The following is a 22,132-nucleotide window of genomic DNA, read 5'->3' on the forward strand; positions in this document are numbered from 1 at the left end:
AGCTCTTTGTCACAAAACACCGCAAAACACAGCAAAACATGGTGGTCCCTAATCGAGATCTTCCGAAACGTCTTCCACTGCTTATCCTCAAGGACAAAGTCCTGCTACCGGGCTCATCTATGAGGATTGCTGTGAGAGACAACGCCAGGTAAGACAAAGTTCATGAAATTTAATTCGTGTTCTGGAAAATTTGTTTCGATTCGTGTCTGATGTTCTTTGCAGTCTTCGAATGATTGACTCCAGACTTCTTCGCAAAGACACCTTGAGCAGTGTTATCATTGGTGTTGTTCCTCGCCGATCGGATAAAGAGGTTTGTTGTGTAGTTTTTAAATCGTCTTTTTCGTCCTATCCGAGTTAGCTTAGTTGTTGTTCGTGTACGTGATGCTGCGTGATGTTTGTAAACTCTGCAACGTAAAAGATTCAGCGGAAGTGCGCTTACGTCATTAACAGAATGACTCGGTACATTCAATTCTCGATAGAGTGGTGTATGAAAAGTGGGGTAGTTTTCGTTTTTTGGTCGATATCCATTCTGCTGGTCACCATTAGACATTCCCTTCCCCCGATATATGAAAATAAACTATCCGAAACAAAACTGCTGACAGAAGTAGTAGTTTACCATTCACCCCTAGCCTTTCCCCCACCACTCACGTCTTGTGCTCTGCCAAATAAAAATTGTTCTGGTTCCAAAAAAAAAATTAGTATAATTAGCAGTAACCTGGAACAACAGTGAACGGGAAGAAAAAGTCTGCTTTAGGTCAAGTGGCCCAAATCTTTAGTAGCCCTTCTACTTCTGCCTACTTTAATGCAGTGTTACATGTACATGTACATCCAGTATTAAATTTGATCATAGTTCCTTTTAAGGATAAAAGTTGTGGACCTTAATCACTTACTGGTACTAAAATCTGCAAAATTTATGATCAGACTCTGTTGGAGGTATTGTTCATAGTATCTTTTAGGACATAGACTGTTCACAGCCCTCTATTTTCTTGTATTTTTATTTGATCGTACTTGTGGATAGAATCGCAAGAGAACTGGACGCCCGTGCAAAAGGTAAGACTTGACCGGGTAGGGGGTGGGGACTGAGAAAAATAGAGGGGCTGTAGACATCGTTGGAAAAAAATGACTTCCCCCTTTCTCCAGAAACAGAAAATTCCCATAGGTTGAGAGGCAACAAAAGTGCCATCACCTTGACGGCAGTTGATCATGATTGCGTCCAGGTGTGTTTTGTGGCTTGCAGCAGTTGTCATCACTGACATGTGCCGTGATTCGTAATAGAATGGTTGGCTTTAAAATAGAATCCTGTTAGGAGAAATTTCAGCGTTTCTTCGCTCAAGGATGAACAGATAGAGGCTGCTGTTCATCTTCTTCGGTTGGAAGACGTTGTTGCAATTTTGCTGACCGCCTTTGAGGAAAGTCTGATTTATCAACTATACACAATGGCAATAGAAATGCAAATGTACGAATGCTGAAACAAATCAGGAGAGATGAAAGAGCTTAGGATTCCTTCCATTGTTTTGTCAACAAAGGAGACATAGGAGGACGCGCTTCTGCTGATTAATGAAGCGAAATACAAGCTTGTTTTTGGAAGACAGGAGAGGACTTTTTGGAAACAAAATTCCAAAACATGTTATAGACTGAAGATTCTCTGCTAACAATTGTGTCATGCTCATTGTAGTTGACGAGTGCCACACTGTGTAACACCTTTGGAACATATTCCCCGCAGATACGTAAGATGTTGTGTTAAAATTCCCTATGTGAGTAGCAAAAGAGCTAGCGCATATCCTACAAAAATCGGAAGGAATGCTTGATTTCGGCTTTCTCCCCCTTTTAGCAGCTTTTCTTGGAGTTGAAGAAATCGTCTGAGACAACATTCTCGACACATGAAAAAACGTATGTGATGTTGTTTGTAAACTGATACTTGTAATCAATTACACAAGCAATTTACCACTCAAATTTTATTGGTCCAATTTTGTTAACTGGTCAAGGGTTGGAGCTGTTAGTAACAAGGCGATAACAGTATAAGTCCACTTTTTACCAAAGATGTCTACAACCTCTCTATTCTTCTTGCTCACTTCGCTTGCAAACTCCGTCCCCCACCCCCGCGTGCTTCATGCTTGCTTCGCTCGCTTTTTCTTTTTTGTGTGTAAATAGAGAGGCTGTGAACAGTCTATTAGGACACAGAGCGAAACTTCTTAATGTCAATTAATTTGTCATTTCAGAATTGTTACCTTGACTCAAAATGATATTCTGGTTCCTTTTAATTTCCTTGGAGCAACCATGTCATGTGGATAGCAGTTAGTTTCTCCCTTTGGGTTGGTCCACTAATCTTCATTTGTCACCATCCCCAGGAGGGGGAGAGAACCCCTACATAAAAAAGACAAGGGGTGCTTGTCAAAAATTTTGAAGGGAACCTCTAAGAAGTACCAAGATCCCATTTTGTGGGTGTGGCTTGAAATTTTTTTTCACCCCTAAGAGATACCAATTCTAAAGCAATTACCTCAACTGCTGTGGACCTTTTGAGGCTGAATACCCTGAGAGGTACCAGATCTACTTTTTAACCCCTTAAAGGTACGATGAGCACGATTGTTGTTTTTATATGGGAATCTCCCATCTCCTTGGTCACTATATTAAATATTTTGGCTCTCAAGATGACCTTTGTTATATTTTAACATGTAGGATGAAGAGTCGCTGTTGCATGCCACGGGAACTGCAGCTGTGGTAGTCCAGGTAACAGGAACTAACTGGCCAAAGCCATTGTACACCCTGCTTGTAACTGGCCTCTGCCGATTTAGAATCGACAAAACAGTCATGGAGGAGCCATATTTAATAGCTGAGGTTACTCAACTTGACAGACCTACCGAACAGGGTATGTATGTGTACAATAACTTTCTCTTGATTCATTGGGAGTTACAAATTGTTTGGGTGGGAATTCAATGTTATAACAGGTGCAAAATGAAATTTATACTTTCTCTAGAAATACTGACTTAAGTTTTCTTTTACTGAAATGCTGCTTATTACATCACTGAAGTACACATAGATTTTAAGAAGCTACATGAACAGTGTAGTTATAATGAATTATTAATAAGTTATTAATTATATTGTAATTTTCTGATGACAAAGATTAAATTCAAATTCTATCACTTAATTTACAGAGGCAGAAATTAGGAAAAATGCAGTTTTGACAACCCTAGCTGAGGAGTTTCGACTGTTTGCCAATGAAATAGTTGATATGCTTGATGGGAGAATTCCTGTTGTTTCCCGACTAAAGGTATGCATGATATAAATATGAACCACAAAGTCTAAAACAATGGTTCTCAATTTCTTTGACTATGTGCAGGTACATGTGTCTCAAAAGGACAGTCAATCTTGCTAGCTAACTGTTTTTCTTGCCCTGTGCAGGACATGTTGAGTGGTATTCCAGATGGAAGTCTTCCTGACACGCTAACGTCAATTGTGAAAGCTTCCTATTTGGAGAAGTTAGAGGTACAAATAATGGTTATTGTAATAATCATAGTATTTTGCTCTTGAAGATCCATTTGAGATAGATCTAGATCATAGGTATATTTGTAGTTATTTTTAACAAGCTTTTAGCTCATAGTTGACATTTCATGTCTGAATGAATGATTGGGTGAAAAATAAAGAAAAAAATTGGGAAATGTAACATGCTTGATGGCAAAATAACAGGGGTTGAGAGGTTTTGCATGGCTGTTGTCTGTAGTTTTTGTGTTATTTCTATTTTATTAAATTGTCTGTTTCATGTGATACGCTATGTAAGTGACTGGAACAAGTCCAGTACAAATTACATGTATGTATATGCAACTTGTCTGTTTTACAAATATTTGACTGTGAAGTTCCTTCAACTTTGACTGTTCTTTTCAGATCTTAAATACAGTGGATTTGATTGAAAGATTTAAGAAATCCCTCCATCTACTGAAGAGGCAAAAAGAGGTATGAGACAAGGTTGCATATATTATCACTATTCTGGCCAGCTGTGTATTTACAAGTTGTTCCGTACATGTACACCCTCTCAGTATTACAGTTGCAGTTAGGTAATTCCTTTTTTTGTACTTACTGTACTTAGTTAACTGGCTGTACATGACTTCTTGAATTGTTCAAGCTATGATGAAATGGAGGATAAACAGTTTCATCTGTTTAATGGACGAGACAGTGTTAGTGTACGTTTTCCAAACTTAAATGCTTAATAACAGTGTAATTTTATGTGGTCATGCTGTAGTTGACAGGACCAGGCTTTTCACATTAGCTGACGAGTCCACATGAAAAATTCCTGATTATTTACGATATAAAATATCATATACAATCCATGTAACTTAGACATAAGCTCATTTATGAACACTTACTGTTCTTTAGGGAATGAAAGGTAACAACCCATTGAGAAGTGGTCCTGAAGTAATTAACCGCAGGGTGTGGAAGAGTAATAATTCAAAGGTATGTTTGTTTTTTCTCAGCTGTACGTGTAAATGATAGTTCAGATTTTGAATATATTGATTAATATAGCTTTCCAGTTTAAACACAGGAGAGATGTAGTCTGTCTAACAAAATTTTACGTGGATTGGAGCTGAGCAGCTTAATGTCTGCAGGACAACAGTAGTGCCAAATTGCAGCGTGTTTAAAGTACATTTCTAGTAAAAAATTGAGATTGAATTCGTGTAAATTGTTTCGCTTTTTTCACCATCAACTTTTCTGTTTAAGCGTGGTGGTAACATACTTGTGCCAAAGGATCCTAAGAGGGTATCAAAACGTTTTGATGATGATGACGATGAAAATGACGAGGAAGATGATGTTGAGGAACTAGAGAGGAAAATAAGGTATGACAAATTATACAGTGATTGTCGATTTCTATGAATATTTATGGTTAAATTGCTATAATTATTTTATAGTAATACTAATTTTCCAAATTGAGTAATATATCATTTAAAACTAATTTTAATTGAGAGTTACTGATTAAGGTTTCTGATGAGTTTCCACTCTAGGATGAGTTCTGGCTGTCCATGCTGCATCTTTCGACATCAAGAAAAAATGAATTTTGCACTCATGCATTTTTTCACCATGATACAATAAGCCAATCAGTTTTTTTGTGGAATTTAATTTGGCAAGAATTCATGCCCCTCTGATTTTATGATGATGGATATGGCTATGTTTGGAGTTGATTCTTTAAAGGGCCATTCCCCCTATGAAACTTGTGCACAGGGAATCATCATGTAGTTTTATGCATCACACAGTTGACATCTTTGGGACTTGTCGCACAACATCGCATGCAACTACCATGATTCCCTGCATGCGTCTCATACAGGGAATGGGGTATTGTAATATTATGATTTTTATTGCACTTTATTATATGGCTGTGTCTCACAAGGACTGGGAACTACCGAATTCACGAATTTGATTGGCTGAAATCAATATTGACCGCAGTCTAGATTTTCTTATCTAGACCGGCATCTAGACCGGTACCAAACTAAAATAAAAAAATGTTCACCATTTTCTTTTATTTTCTGCTCAATCATTTATGGAAGTGCCAAAAAGCGTGATGACAAAAAAAAAAAAAAAGTAAAGAGGATGAGCAAATATTGCTAGGTTTAAGTTAAGCTCATCTCCGTTTTCAAGCAAACTGTCAGAAACCAGTTACATGAAACGAATTAAAGTTTTCTTCTTTACCATACAATAAACATCTTATTAACCGAGCTAAGTTGGTCTGTATGGGAGAATCTTGACTTTGGTCGTGTGTACAGGCCTCACTGTGTTCGGTCTGTACTCACAACCTCGGTCAAGATTCCCCCATACAGAAGTCCTGCTTGGTTAATAAGAGCTAAGTATAACTACTTAATCTCCAGATCTGCTGATCTACCAGAGCATGCTTTCAAAGTAGCTATGAAGGAGTTGAAGGTAAGGTAACTGTATATTATGTATTTGCATGTAGAGAGAACTCGTATACCAACAGTTTGATGATAGACAGAAGTTCACAATAAATGTGATTCAACCCATGCATGCCTTCATGCTACTGGGATAGCACCAGCATGACAAAAGTGTCATCGTGAAGATATGTTGTTTTTGATTTGGAGTTTCATAAATTGGTTGATATTAATGTTGCTTTGGTTGTTGTTACTGAACTACAACAACATGTACTTTGGGATTTTAAAATTTTTTAAATGGAAAGAAATTTGTTGAACATGACAAAAGTACAGTTACCGTGATGTGCATGCAAACTAGTTCACTGATGCTAGTGAAGACAATGTAATAACTTAATAGTCAGCTTAATGTAAATCTTAGAACAGTCTTCAATTTACTTTCCCTTTTGAACAGTCAGTTCAATTCAAGACTGATCATTTCTTTTCATGCAGCGCTTGAAGAAGATGCCACCACAGTTTCCAGAACATGCTACCACTAGGTAATCTTGTTTTTTAATTGCACGAAATTAATTTCACTAACGGTAACGCTTCTGTGAAATCAAGGCCCAGTAATTTTTGCAGTGAGTCCAAACTTACACATTGTCTGTTTTGTATTAAGGAATTATTTGGAGTGGATGGTTGATCTTCCATGGAGCCAAGAAACCAAGGACAAGTTAGATATTTCTCAAGCAAGGTAACAAATTAACTTTAAAATTCAAAAGAAAGTAAAAATAGAAAAAAAAATTGTAAGGTAGAAAAGTGTAAATCAGTGTCATCTAGTGAAAAATCATAAATGTCCTGGGCATATCCCTAATTTTCAGTATGAGATCTGTTGAATAATGGTTCAAGTGATTGTTCATTTGAAAGAAATGCTAGTTAAGGGAGTTTTATCTTCCCAATATTACTAATTCAAAATTTTGTGGGAAAGGGCTGTTGGCTAGATATATAGCAAGAGAAGAGAAGGCTTCATAACATACTGAGTTATTCAGGTCACTCTTTGTGTTACATTTTTTCTTATGTTTTATGTGATTTAAACTGGTAGTTTTTTCCTTCTGCTTAATAGCCCAAATGCTCTGACTTGTTTTTAAGGATTGATCTGGATCATGATCATTATGGTTTGGAAAAGTTAAAGAAGAGGGTCATTGAGTATTTAGCTGTTCGTAAACTGAAAAACAGCTTGAAAGGTAAAATACCTGTAGTAGGCACAAAACTTTGCAGTAAGTGATAATAAGCAGTGCAAATTCAACATCTGTTTTGAAATGCGCTTCACAATATGTTAAATAATAATATTAAATTAAAACCAGTTGACTAAAACAAGCCACTAATTTAAATATCGAGAAGCTTTCTGCAACTTATCACAATCAGCTCTTCTGTCTGTCTGTCTGTCTGTCTGTCAGTCAGTCAGTCAGTTAATAGTAATTTTGTTGCAGCCTCTCCACCACTTGGCAGTATTAGGTTGCCTGTCTTTCAGTCTATCACCACACTTTATTTATATACAGTCTAGACAATTTTTGATGGTTCTACCAGAGTTAAACATGGACATTTGTATTACTGTATTATTTCTTGTCATGCAGGTCCAATCTTGTGTTTTGTTGGTCCACCTGGGGTTGGCAAGACAAGTGTTGGAAGGTCTATTGCAAACACACTTGGCAGGGAATTTCAGAGGTACAGTTGTACATACTATACACTAAAATTATAAAACAGTAGTTACTGCTTTGTACATATATACATTGACTGTTCAGTCTTCAAGATTGGTTTTTGTAATGTAACTTGCAGAGAACAGCTGACTCTGAATGTTCATGTTATATGCTATAGGCCCCTTGCACAATAACCCAGTCTAAAAGTGCAAATCAGCCATGCTGGGATGCAAGTTACACAGTGGGACTTCAGAAACAAAGAAACCAGCACCAGTCCAGTCTGACTTTTCTTTGTTTTGGAAGTCCCACTGTGTTGTACCATGTGACTGGGTTGTGCAAAGGGCCTATAATGCTGCAACACCACTAGCCGGCAATAACATTTTGTTTTTCAGGATTTCACTTGGAGGAATTTGTGACCAGTCTGACATCAGAGGACATAGGTAAGTTTGACTTGATCTTGGAGGCACTATTTGAGCACAATTTGCCATGTATAGATTGTTAAATTTCAGGAATGTTTTAATTATTTAATGATCATGGAAAGTGTAGTGATCCTTCTAAAACTCTATAGGTTTAACACTGCCTGAAAATGTTCTATAATTTAAAAATACATGGACTGATTTTCAGTCGTTCCCATTTATTGACCTTTATTGTATTGTGAAAGAAAATAAATTAATAGAAAAATTGCAGTTGTAGTTATTGGAAAGTGTTGTCTCCTGCTGTTACACTTCCACTCTAGTTTTTGTAATTTCTAAAATGTCTGACGCTGGTGCATCAATTGTAGACGGACTTATATTGGATCAATGCCAGGGAGGATCTTGAATGCCTTGAAAACAGTTGGAGTGAAGAATCCTGTCATTCTGTTAGATGAAGTCGACAAGATGGTAATCAGTTTCACTGCTTACAACAGTATCTGGTAGTTTAGTCCCCAAGTTGATTAGCCCATCACTGTTTAGTCCCCAACCAGAAGTCAAAAACCCTGTCTCTTTAATGGGGGTAAAAGACTTCTGGTTTGAGACTAATCGACTTGAGGGCTAAACAATTGGCATTCCTTATAACATTTTTCGAACGGACTGTTTTCATATTTTTTTTATAATTCAGCCTCCCGCTGGATATATCATGCCAAAGTTAGTAAATATGCAGAGTTTCATGAGAATCTGCAGCAAACTTATGAAATTATGTGGCCCCAAACTTGCCAGTTTTTGCAAAGAAATGTACATGTGTATGCCAGGGAGCAACACTTGCCATATTTTCACGATTTTGCAACGGATTTGTACGAAACATTGCATAGTTGCTAAGTTCGGCATGATAAATTGATCTATGGAGGTGTTTTTTTGTTAATATTGCATGACATCAGTTAAAAGGTCCATTGCTTTATTGATTTCTGGAACCCGTTTGACATCATTACATGTAATTTTAACGTTGCTGACGCAGCCACATGACAGCTAGTCCGGCAAAGGGCCCCTTCACAGAGACGAGGTTCCAGCCAGAAACTGGGGTTGTCACTCTGTGTTCTTTGAGCTCACTGATCCTTGTTTTACAGGGAAAGAGTCTTCATGGCGATCCTTCTGCTGCTTTGCTGGAAGTGTTGGACCCTGAACAGAATTGGACATTTGTTGACCAGTATCCTGCACCATTCATGATATCAAGAAAAGCTACTCCACCCATTTATTGTCATAACTATGGAAACCCTTGTACCCTTAATATCTTCCTTGCTTCAAATTATCCCCTTATCACCTACACCCCTCTCTCGTCTGGCCTCGTAACTCAGCTGGAAGAGCAAAGGTGATCTAAATAAGGAGGTCGTGGGTTCGAATCTCACCAAGTCAAAAAATTATGCTTAACGTCTTGTGGTCTCCCATTTCCTTTCAAGGGCTAATGCTCGGAACGGAATACTTGGTCAGGATTGATTTCCAGTAGAGTTAGGTCTCTATATGTACTTTCAAATTTTAATTCTTGTAGGTTTATTTCACAATGCACATTAATTACATGGAATTCAACCTGCATTATAAACTATAGATGAAAGAGTTCTAACTTTGCAGTAATGAAGCATTTGGTTAAATTATGTATCTCGTACTAACTATGATTAAATCACAACAACAACAACAACAGTTAATCTCTACTACTGTAAACAACTAAAAGAATTTACAAGATTGTAATTATAATTATAAATATATAAATAAACAGAGGAAGTGACAAAGATTCCGTTTGCTTCAATGATACTCAAACCAGTTATCTTTGTTATTATAGAGCGGTTTTTATTTGAGTGACGAAAAGAAATTGGTTTTGCACTTACTACGCTACGTGATTGGCTAAAAAAACACGCGCCAATTTCTCATCCAATCAGAAGTAAAACCAAAACCAATCGTAACTAGTTCGCACTCGTTTTCCCGCGCTTTGCGTCAGCTACAGGTAATTCGAGTTTTGACTAGCTTACTGCAATTTCTATGTCCTTTGTGATTGGCTGAAGCGATTACTTTAGGTTTAGTTTTACGACACTCAATTGAAAACCGCTCTAATGCGTGCGAAGTCAGTCTAAGAGGTAGTAAACAGTTAGCTGTAGGCACATGTAGGTTATAGTAGGGACCTCATTACTATCAGTACATTACCTGTTGTCTCCTTAACTCTGCCGCAGCTATCTCAACATTCCATTTGATCTTTCACAAGTAAGTATCTTTTGTTCCGTATGACCGACGTCTTTGTTGTCATGACCTCCCACAAGTTTCTAAGATATTTCTTTTATTTCCCTGTTATTTTTCAGGTGTTATTTATAGCCACTGCTAACACCGTTAGCACGATTCCTGCTGCCTTACTAGACCGAATGGAGGTAATAACCTATGTGATAGTATACTTTCTGTTTTTATTTCTTTTTGCTGTGGGCAGTGCAGGGGTTTAACGTTTTCAGCAGAAGGACAACTGGTTTCACAGCCGAGCAAAATGCTTTGAACTGAACTTCTTTCGAAGAGAATCTTTCCTCTAGATGGTCAAACCAGGCGCGCAAAATCGTCCCCACATCCGGTCAATTTGCCAGGTGCCCGGCCTCTGGCGTTTCATTATCTTACTTTAATTTTATTTTTCAACTTTCAGTTAATCATGGTCCCAGGTTATACTCAGGAAGAAAAAATTGCCATTTCGAAGCGCCACCTTTTGCCCAAACAGCTAAAGGTAAGAAAATTCTTCCAAGTACTTCTATACATGTACCTTACATTTAATGTTAACTGTTACTTTGCTCTTGTTTCTGTAGGAGCACGGACTTACTGAGCAGGACATTGAGGTTCCTGGTGATTCACTGAAGGCAGTTAGTGAGTACAAAACACATTCAGAATCGGATTTTGGTTTGGTCGTTTCACACGTTACTTTTAGGTTGCCTTCCATTTACAAGTTATTTTGCGTATCGCAGAAGCAATGCGTCAATAAGTACACTTTAGTGACATGATTCCTTGTGCCTTTTGTTTCAGTTTCTAATTACACTCGGGAGGCTGGCGTGAGGTCGCTCGAACGCAAGATTGGTGGCGTGTGTAGAGCGGTCGCTGTACAGGTAGGTTACTTTAGATTTAGCCACAGGAAAACCGACATGTTGCATTTTGAGTAAGGGACGATGATTGGAGGAGATGTACGGTATTCTCATTTGTCGCCAACTGGCTCAATCGGGTCACCAATTAATTTTGTTCTGGAATTTGATTCTCAGGTCGCCGAAGCTACCAGAAATGCTTCAGAGAAAGCTGAGGAGAAAGCTGAAGCGGGCAGTAAAGAAGACTCCAAGGAACTGAAAGACAAGCACAAGAGTGATTCCGCCCAAACAGCTGATAAAAAGGCCTTTTTGGTCACTGAAAAGTTCTTGGTAGATGTTTTGGGGGTGAGATGAATATTTCCCAATAAAGAAGGCGGCTTTCTCGAAAATTTCTTTGTCAAATTCATTTTAAATGACGCGATTCTTCTTCTGGTTTTCTAAGTTATTTTTTTGACAATAAAAGTTTTCTTTGACCTAATTTTGGCGCGATGTATTTTTTCCCCATAGCCTCCTATATTTGAATCTGAAGTGGCTCAGAGACTCTCAACTCCAGGCGTTGCTGTTGGTGAGTTTGTAATTTCTATTTGTGATTTATTGATTCCTGCTACTTATTTCTTAAGCCTACGATGTTGCAAACACGAGAGCCTTCCCGACTCCTGTTTGCGAAAATTGAACATGGCTTTCTGTGGAGGCGCTGCGGCCTCATGGTTAGTGCGCTCGACTCCGGATCGAGCGATCCGGGTTCGAGCCCTGGCCAGGGACATTGTGTTGTGTTCTTGAGCAAGACACTTTACTCGTGGAGTAAAAATGTTCCTAATCACGTCATGCTACAGAAACCGGAGATAAGCTCCGGCATGACGGGCCACTTGGCTCGTATGCAGACTTTACCTTTACTTTTCTTCAAGGGTCGTTGCTACATGTAAGTAACAGGTATCCCCACGGTGCCTGGCAAACTGAGTTCGCGTTCCCTTGGCCCATGGGCATGTGTTCCCTATTTCCATTCGTCAGGGAAAGAAAACAAAGATGTCTAAGCTAAGATCGTCTTTTCTCTGTTGTGTGGTGATCATAGATTATGGATAACACACAATCTTCGGTCTTTTTCTTTAGGTTTAGCATGGACAGCCATGGGTGGAGAGATCATGTTTGTAGAAGCCACACGGATGGGCGGAGAAGGAAAAATAACTTTGACTGGACAGCTCGGTAGGTCAATTACTTCCTGGCTATTTTATCGAATTTCAAACGACAAGAAAATAAAATGGTCACCTGCGATCTTAAGCCTCAGAGAGACACTGGGGGTCGAGGAAAGCATGTTACTCGGCAAAAATACAACATAAATACCAATTGGTCTGACATCCAGCGCGTTAACCTCGTCGTTCAATGTGAACTCTTCACTAAGCTCAAACATTTTTTAATCTTTAGGTGACGTCATGAAGGAATCTGCGCAGTTAGCGTTAAGCTGGTTGAGGAGCCGCTCAGTCGAGGTAAGTGGTCCTTGGTTTGCCTTGACAGTGAATAACGAGCGGTTAGGTTCGTTTTTATTCAGATGATAGCGGAAGGCAACGAGTTCTGAAAACACGAATTAGTTTTCTTCTGACTTGACTCGCACAGGTCTTGAAAAGTCTTAATGCACGGTATCCTTGAAAAGACCTTGAAACTGAATGCAAATTTTAGGCTTTCTCCTTGAAATGTCCTTGAATTTTTACCAGCGGTCCTTGAGTTTTGTGGACAAGTCCATGAATACTTGAGACCACATGATAAAAAAATTCAATATTTATGTCAACGGTAAGGCAAGAAAAACATAATTTTAAGTCTCAAAAAGTTGATTTGGTCGATACTGGAGTTGACTGAAACGAGTCCTCGAATATTACGAAATTATCCTTTGAAATCCTTGAATAACCCTTGAAGAAAAATTCTGAGGTCTGTATTGCGTGAACCAAGTGCCAAGTCTTTGTCACTCAAGAAATAATGGCTCTCTTGTCTCTTCCAAGCGTTCATTTAGTTGGAGCATGGAGCGAAAAAACGACTGAGGGAGCAAAATTAAGTAGAGAGAGGCTTGGGGCGAGGAGCGAACAAACGTTCTCTCGCCTTTCCACGCCGCGCTTCTCCCGTATCTGTTTCTCCTGGGCCATTTTTTGCGCTGCGCCCCATCTAGCTAAACGCCTGAAGGAGGCTAATTGTTCCCCATATCTTCTCTCTGTCTGTCCATCGCAGTACTCTTTGACAGCAGAAGATGGCGTGGATCTACTGGAGCGCACAGATGTTCATATCCATTTCCCAGCAGGCGCTGTTGGTAAGGATGGTCCGTCTGCTGGTGTCACTATTGTCACCGTTTTGGTCTCGTTATTCAGGTACATCTATCTTTTACATTCATTCGGTAAGACTTTGATAGGTCGACCCTCTTACTCGTTGAAGAACTTGAAATATTTCTCGTTTTATATTTCGGTGTCCTGTTTGTGGCTGGATTATCGGACTCAATCTGTATTTTATTTTTTCTTTCCAGTGGCCGGTGCACTCGGTCTGACACAGCCATGACTGGTGAAATAACCTTGAGAGGCCTTGTTCTACCGGTAGGTTTTTTACCGTAAGAGTTCTCGTTTCTCATTTTCTGGACCAATTAACTGCACGAGCACAACTTTTCCCGCCGTTTTCTCGAGTTCGGTCCAGTTCCTTCTCGGGCTCCTTTCCCGAACAGTGACTGCTAACCAAGCCTACTGACTGCAGGGCGGTGGGAAAATTCAGCGTGAGGATCTACACATCTGAAAGAGCATGGTTACTTTTGAGTAGCCTGTTCCAGGCTCTCGGTAGTTACGGACGAGCGACAAAAAAAGGGCGAGCGAGAGAAACAACGAGGGAGAACTAAGGCGTTTTTTCTCTCGCTGGCCCTCTTTTTTTTGCTCGTCCCCAACTACCAAGAGCCTGGAACAGGCTAACTTTTGGGTACCTTGAAAACGACACGAATAGAATTAATTCTACACTTATTTTCACCATAAGACGTGTTTGCTTATTTGTAGGTTGGTGGAATCAAGGAAAAAGTATTAGCCGCACATAGAGCTGGACTGAGGAGGGTGATATTACCAAGGAGAAACGAAAAGGTGAAGACATATTAGTAAAAATGCGTGTAAGAGGAAAATTTTGAGTCGTGGTAGAAGTGGTCAATAATATGAAAATGAGGAAAGCTCGTTGACTCTCTTGATTCAGTAAGGGTTGTGTTGGTGCCCAAAACAACAAGGGGATTTTTTGCAATGTCTTTTTAAACCATCTGGGTTAAAGAAAGGTTGATATTGGATTTTTTAAGCTGTTTGGTTTGTAGATATTTTCTCTCGTGTGGTTAGTCTGCGAGTAGCCTCGCCTTAGGTGTCACACGCGCGAACGAAGCGATACGGCGGGGAGGAGTCTGGTGCGGAAGCGCCAAGAAGCCTGCTCGCAAGTTGCTCGCGGACTAGCTATTGCGTAGTATACTGTCAAATACCCTGCGAGCAGAGCCTTTCTTTTTTTCTCTTTTTTACAAAGCCTATCTACCATAATAAAAGGCTTTGCTTGCAGGGTGACTGTCAAAATGCATGATATTGATCTCTGCGTGCATTTTATGGCATATAGATTAACTATAGAATGTTTGAATATCTTGTCGTGGTAATTGATTGTTGTTCCTTGTTCCTTGTTTGTTTAGGATCTGTCGGAACTACCAGATAATGTGAAGGTAAGAGGTTGAGATTAGCCACCTTTTTCACTTATTCAGGTCATCGAGCGGTTCACGATTCTCTGTTAACTTCGTTCCCAGGTTCGCTCTTCTACCCGCCCCGGGAAGACGAGAAGGCCTGGGAACCAGGTTGGGTTCTCCCTCATGTGTTTGGTGTAGTCACACACTTTTCGGTCCCCGTCCACCGATAGTCTTCGTTGTGCCAAGCACGTTTAAAATCTGGGGTAAACGGATCTTTTTCTTTTTAACTTTTTGCCTTAGGTCTTCCCATTTTCTCTTGGTCTTCCTTGCTGGATGATCCATGGTAGAGATTTGATTTAAAAGAAATACCAAAACAAAACAATCGAAACCCGTAATCGTTGTCCATTTTTTGATGTTATTTTGCACAATCATATTTTTATCAAGTGTATTTTTGCATTGTTTTCCATCAGGACGAGATGACCTTTATCTTGGCAAATCGAGTCGAGGACGTTTTGCGTGCAGCCTTTGATGATGAATTTCCTGGCATGGCACAAGCCACCAGTAGCAAACTGTAGTAAACTGGAGAACAACGTTTCTAAAATAACACAAGCAAGGACTTACGGTGTTTGGTTTCAAAATCGCTAGGATCAAGTTGAACTTCATGTCGCTATCCAGGTCACCAATACTTGGATACTGCTTACGAAACCTTGAAGTCATCTTTATCGGGAGATAGAATCTGTTGTATAATTTTGTGTCGTGCTATTGGTCCGCAATAATAGAATATTTTAATCTACTGGGCAATTATCAAAGGCTGTTTAGGAGTTTTTGTCAATGGCTCTTCGGTGAAGAAAGGTTTTGCTGGAGAGTGACGACAAGAACAAAAAATTATTGATGTATTCTAATAAGAATGAAGTATTTCTCGCAATCTCTTTTCCGTGTTCTTCTGGAAGTCCAGTCCTTGAACTTGCCGTCCCTCGGGCGCTCTGTATGTACTGTAGAGGTTGCACTCCGGCAGGAGAAGAGAAAGTCCACGATAACTTGCTTGTAGCCTGCGTAGCTAGCGTTCCCTTACGAAGAGTTTTTCCACATTCTGGCCGCGCGTAAACTGGAGCGCGTTATAAAAAAAAAAAAAAAAAAATCGACAAAGCACCCCCTGCTTCGTCAATTTTTTTCTCTCGCTCCAATTTACGCGCGGTCAGAATGCGGAAAAGCTCTTCGAATGGGAATGCTTGCTTTGCATGCGCCTGGGTTCAACCCCTATATTAGAGCGGGGAAGAGAGTCCAGACCAGGGACTGAACTAGTTCTACTGGCTGATCGGTAAGATCACGACTTCTTTATTCATAGCTTTATCACTGCTTGGGAAACTTACTATTCAGATAATTAATTATTTATCGCGTAACTTTTCAGTCTCAGACTAACATTAGGTGTTAAAAACACCTTCATTGGTATTATATTACTCTTTAAAGACCTGCAGCTTTCCTCTATGTCAGGGTTTGAGTATTCGTTCGTAAAATCTAAAGCGCAAAATTCTATCGTCACGGAAGCAAGCGTAAAATTAATTCTTCTCCGACTTGGAGTGTAACATGTAAATGACGTTCTACGCTAATTTACTGGGTTTTTTTGAATAATAAAGAAAACTACACTTTTTGAAGTGTCCAATTTAAGTGACTTTGGGTAATGATTCCAAATCACGCGATCAGATTTCTTTTGCGTCCGTATGCATGCACGTTTCGTTAGTCGCACTGCCAAAAAGATCCACATACAGTGGAATTCCGCTTTTCAACCCTGTAAGGAAAACAATTGACTTCAGATATTTAATGAAGGTGGCTCCATAGGGTAATCATTTATGGCGTTGCGCGCGTAAGTGTTATGTTTTGAATCCCGTTTTTGCATTCGTATTTACACCCAGTCCTCTCAAACTAATTACATGTAATAAGCAATGATTAAATAGTGTTTTACTATCATCTCTGTTAAAATTATTGGTTTTAGTCTTGAATTAGAAATGCCCGAACAAATATGTTTTTTTTACTTTTTTATGGCTTTACTTGCGATTTTCTTGAATTTCCTTCGGTGAAATCTTCCAAAATTTTCACAGCATATCGCTTCATGCGGGACACGAATTTTAAACACGAAAAAAAGTAGGGTTTGTAAAGGCAGGGTTTCGACTTTTGCAAATTTATGTATTTTACCGCTGCGACAAAACTGGTCTTATAGATTTCCCTGAAAAACGAGCTCCGACTAAAGTAAAATATTTACTACCAATCTGCCAAGTTTTACGAAATTTTACCGAAGGAAACGCGAGAAAATTCACTGTCAGGTTTGCTTGTTGTGCTCATGTTGACGTAATAAAATATCGAAAAACACTGACGTTTTCCTTCGAGCGCGTGCAGATTACTTGAGCTTTCGTCCTCAGCGCGCGTGCGGTCCTAAAACTATAGGGAGCCACCTTAAAATCGGGTAGTTGAACTGAGCACGACCGACGGGAGGGGGGCGAGGGGCGACTTCTGATTCGAGTTATCAGGAGGTTTGAAAAATATAGGGTTCGAGAAATCGGGTTTTTGTTCATCGCCAGAAGTGCCTGAAATTTGATGTAAAACGAAAAAAGAGTCTTTGTACTTTGTAAAAAGACACCATAAAGCACGCATGATTCAAACCACGCGCGATTTCCTTTGACAAGTTAAACAATGCCATTTTGTGACGTATACTTCGTGAAAGTTCCGAATGCTAGGTAAACACAAACAAAATGGCGGCAGAGCGAAAGGTCGTTGGAGAGTCTGATGGGAGGTTATTTCTTTGTAACAACAAACTCGAAAGGTCAGTGTTTTTTATGCATTTGCACAATAATAGTTTTAGTGACCATGGTCATACAATGGGTTAATAACTGCGTTCATTCAGTCGGTTAATTTAAGAGTTGAGAGGCTCCCTCTGTTTACAGCTGTTTACTTTCGCAAGCGCGCTGTGGTTTGTAACGTGTAGGTGGAGCTTTGATTTGCAAACCACAGGCCTGTCACAGCGGCAACGGGAGAGGGGAAAGACGCCAGAGAAAAGTTTAAAATAGAAATGCTAAGGCTCTGGAAGTGTGTCGTGCTTCTTGATACATGTTTTCGTCGCTTTGTGCGAAACAACGAGAAATCAATCATCCGCTTTTAAAAGGGTGCCGCAGAATGTAAATGGCATGTAAGCTTATCTTGGTCAGCTGTCCTTTGCTCTTTCGGCTCATTAATTTACCTGAATTAGTTCACAGTTTTAAAGAGTTAGTTTGTGTTTCAAACTTCTAGTTTTCATGGCACATAAGTTAAGTTTCGCGGGCGTTGTCCCCATAACAACATAATCCGGCAATGCAAGGAAAGATTACAAAGCGTAATTCATTCAGTAGCTTGGGATTTGCTTCATCACATGTACCTGTATAAACTTAATAATAACTCGGGTAAACTGGCCTTAACAGTGTACAGAACTTATACCCTTGCTTTTGTAGCATGAAGTGACTAGCTTGCAATATTGCTAGTGCTCCCCCTTGGAGGGATGTCAGCCTGTCACAGGTTAGCCCTCAGCAGAGGGGGAGGGGGGGGGGGTACTCCTTATGTGGCCTATATAGGTATATGCAATGCCATAGGGTAATAGGGTATGGTTTTTGAGCGTTTTTGGTTTGATAAAGGGTACAGATTTTGACCATTTTGGTTTGAAATAGGGTGTGTTTTTCACTCCGAATTAGATGTTTTGTTTACAAGGACCTGTTTTTCCGCATCAACATTAGCACATCTGTAGCCCTTCTCAAACGTTTGCGCAAAGGAAAGCCATTTCTGGTTAGCTGTGGTCATATATTAGAGCTGTGTGCTAACTTTAGAAGTCTGTAATGGGATATCCATTTTTGGCTTGGGTCTGAAAAAGGATGTGGAAAAGCACACATTTTGGTCTGAAAAAGTGTACAGGTTCCAAGGTTGGGGCGATAGCCCCACCAAAAACCTTAAGGGAGTATGCCCCTCCCCAAGGACTTCCAGCATTTTGTCACATTTCCTTCAAAGATTGATGGTCCCTGTTGTATTACTGGTGAAAAGAGACACTGAGAGTTAACTCTCTAGCCAAAGAAGATAACACTATGTCCTCAGGCAGTGTGCAAAACCAGGGACTAAACACCCATATCATTGCATCATCATATCTTCCAACATTAATAGAAATTGTTCTCTAAAAATTATCAAAGGTTTGAAAACACAGTTATCCCACAGATACAAAGTTCCTGCAGCCAAGTAACTAAACAAACAAAAGTTGCAGTATTTTTTCTACTACCATACAAATCAACAAAACATCACGATGCTACATAGTATTAATTGTCTTTAGGCATGAGTATATATTTAGTCTACGTGTGTTGGGAAAAAGTTAGATTTTTATATGCAAATGTTAAAAAAACACATAATTAGCAAGTTGCCAAGCATACATTGATTCAAGTTAAGCTGATTTCTACTTATTTGTATGTCCATTTTTTGTCAATAATGTTATTTTGCACAGTCCACCCAAGGAGTCTCGATATTTGCTCAGTGTTTATGTTGACAGTTATTGGCACGATCAGCATGGCTGCAATGACAGTCTGCAGCACTATATCTATGGACACATTTCAATCTACCTCTTCTAATGGAAGAGAAGATACTTAGAGAGTACAATAAAGTGTGCGTGTTTTGATATCAAGTAATGCAGAACTACTGCCTTGAGAAATGGAGGAGGTGGCTTGATACTGGGAAAGGTGCTTTGGCTTTCTGCACGTCAATTTTCAATCCATAGTATATTATTGTACACTGGGGAAAACTACCCTGCGAGCAGAGCCTCCTTCTTCTTCCTGATTTTTCTAGGATGGTTGAAGGAGACTCTGCTTGCAGCGTAGGGGAAAATGATAGTGCAGATGAAGATGAAAAGCTTGCAGAGTTGCAGGGTTTCTGTGCTAACATACTGCTGTTCATTGTAGCAGTGACAATAACTGGTCTTGTAATATGAAGAACACTGGGGAAGGAAGGGCCTGTGAAAGTAGTCCAGTCCAAAATATTCAGTTTCCAAATTTTGTTAGTTGTTGTTTATTTCAGTTATTATTTAGCTAAATAATTATTTTCCCAACTTAAATTAATTGATGGTTATAATGACAATTTAGCTTAAAATGAGAAAATATCCCTGTTGATCGTCACCAATGAAGAAATAATGATTCAAAACTTTCAAAACTGAACAAACTCAGTAACAAACAGTTATAATGTTAAAAAGAAACTTGTTTTGATACAGTGATATTTTTGGATCCTTTGATCAGGGAATTGTTTTTCTTTTAAATATTTAATTTGGAATGTACAAATCCAAAGTGACACTTGAAACATGCTTCCTTGGGTGCAGATTGGTTTGGTATTTTTTACCTTTAGAGGTGTATCGCGTCCAAGCGATGTAGCGCGTCCGGTTCAAACTATGGATATCATCGCTCTGATTCAAGACACCACTTAAAAATATGCGGTAATCTTAAGCCAGCAAAAAAAAAAGTATATACATGTTCGAGGGGTAAGCTGACCCCAGACTACGTCAAGTTCATTCTGACGCGGAAATATAACTGCCATGAAAGACAACTTCGGTTCTTTCTGACATGTACAGAATTCCGTCCCTGTTTCGCGTCACTCCCAGGGGAATCAAGGCATAACCGTTGTTTGGTCTCTAGATTGCAGTCTGGGAAATACTTTTTTTAATTTTGGACAGTTCATTAGAGATATATCTGGTGCTGATGTATGACGCGGTTTTGTCTATGTGAGCAAATTCTTTTTTGGAATTCGATCTAAATGTGTGTATTAAAATCCGCTACAAATTTGATACGAGGTGCTCCTTCTGCCTCCCAGCAGAACTGAGAACTTTCTCAAGCTCAGTCAATCTTTCTTTTTTACGTTTATTTGAGAAGCAGAGTAACAGTTGTTTATTGTCATGCATTCGCTTGTCGCACGATTCGATTTTTAAGAGAAACGAAGAGACGTGGGAAAGCTACGCGTGGGGTATATGATTATGGAGTCAGTTGCTATTTTTTCACATCGTCTTGTTTGAGCTACCTTAGGTGTCAGCGCCTTTTCATGCGCGGTTTTTGGTTTCGTTCAAATGCCTTGGCCGCTCGTAGCGGAAGGCAGGCTCGATTACCAGCCGTTGTTCGGGGCCGGGCTCCAGAAAGCGTCGGAAATCGAGCCTGAGAGGAAGACCGACTCGAAGCATCTTCACCATGAGCGAGAAAAAAACCTCTAGTACCCAAGGTACGTTTTGTGGAAGGTTAGGTGGCCCAGCGGATAGTGCGCCTGACTCCGGATAGAGCGGTTGTATCCGAGCCCTGGCCTTGGTCATTCTGTCCAAACGGGAATTTTAATGATAATAGTGATAATTTGTGTCATGACACATGCCGAATTATGTTTATAAAGATGACTGCGAAATCGAAGTTTTCGTTCAGTCGTCTAAAACTGGGGCAATTGGTCAAAATGTCCGTCATAGTTTTTCGTCTAGCGCGCTTAATTTTCACGGGCCAAACTAACCATTTAGGTGCAGTGTATGGTATACCCATAGCTTAGCTCTTTTTCAGAACCTCTTATTTCTCGTTTACTAGAAGAGTTATGACCCTCTCAAATCAGTTGAAATTTGACGTGGAAATCAAATCGTGATTGTTGTATTTTTCAACCGGCCAAAAAGTAGACAAAACGTTTTTACTTCAAGGTAATATTTAGCGTAGAGAAATACATGATATCAAAGCGTAAATTACACTGAACTATGTCAATATAAAATCATGGCAAGCTTCCTTCTTTCTGTTCTGGCCTGTTGAAAATGCTCAATTTTGCATAAACTCCATCGACCATCTTGGTTGATCGAGCGGTATTTCGAACTTTTCTTAGATTTCTCGAAAATGTAGACTCACTGGAACTTTTAAAGCATGTTTCTGAAAATAGTTCACCAAAAGAGTCCTGTCGTCGGATTCTTTATATTTACAGGCACTGGCTCGTAACTCTCACAGTGCCTCGCTCGACATAGGTGACGGTATAAATGGGTAGCAACGAATTTTTGTGCTGGGGGTTACCCTGCCATGGACCAGCATCCCATCCAGGGGTGGAGTAGAAATACTCCTAGTCACCTCATGCTAACGAAACCGGAGATAATTGCCGGCCTGATGGGCCATTAACCTGCGATCATTTTCTTTGGTGAACGGGGGAAGGGGAAAAAGAACGCCTGATCGCACTTTAATGGGGCAGTACACTGTCGCAGACTTTACCTACCTCCCTACCCAGGGCACGTTTTAGTTGGCTTGAGCAACTCGCTGCGAGGTTACGTCTCAGATTAGGGGCGCGCGTTTTGTATCGAATTTTAATCTAACCGTTTCTATACGTGTACTTGCTGAACGAAAAGCTTTCTGTTTAAACGCCCTTTTCTTTGTGTCGTCCCCCA

The 22,132-nt window shown here is 39.7% G+C and overlaps 1 protein-coding gene across 1 annotated transcript; it reads left to right on the forward strand.

Annotated features, from left to right (window-relative positions):
• Positions 1-25: 25 nt before the first annotated feature.
• Positions 26-16,371, forward strand: LOC110048106 (lon protease homolog 2, peroxisomal-like). The gene is made up of 30 exons (XM_020753889.2): positions 26-148; positions 223-310; positions 2,677-2,866; positions 3,153-3,268; positions 3,400-3,483; positions 3,880-3,948; positions 4,369-4,446; positions 4,711-4,826; positions 5,850-5,901; positions 6,357-6,403; positions 6,523-6,597; positions 6,993-7,087; positions 7,478-7,568; positions 7,933-7,980; positions 8,322-8,421; positions 9,081-9,160; positions 10,173-10,203; positions 10,299-10,364; positions 10,625-10,702; positions 10,782-10,839; positions 10,996-11,075; positions 11,226-11,393; positions 11,556-11,613; positions 12,156-12,248; positions 12,468-12,529; positions 13,260-13,396; positions 13,549-13,615; positions 14,060-14,140; positions 14,716-14,745; positions 15,177-16,371. The coding sequence occupies exons 1-30, from the start codon at positions 39-41 to the stop codon at positions 15,279-15,281; spliced, it is 2,553 nt and encodes an 850-aa protein (XP_020609548.2). The 5' UTR covers positions 26-38; the 3' UTR covers positions 15,282-16,371.
• Positions 16,372-22,132: the final 5,761 nt, after the last annotated feature.

Source organism: Orbicella faveolata, unplaced genomic scaffold (assembly GCF_042242905.1).
Source record: "Orbicella faveolata isolate gen_17 unplaced genomic scaffold, um_ofav_v1 contig_3, whole genome shotgun sequence".
NCBI classification, from domain to species: Eukaryota; Metazoa; Cnidaria; class Anthozoa; order Scleractinia; family Merulinidae; genus Orbicella; species Orbicella faveolata.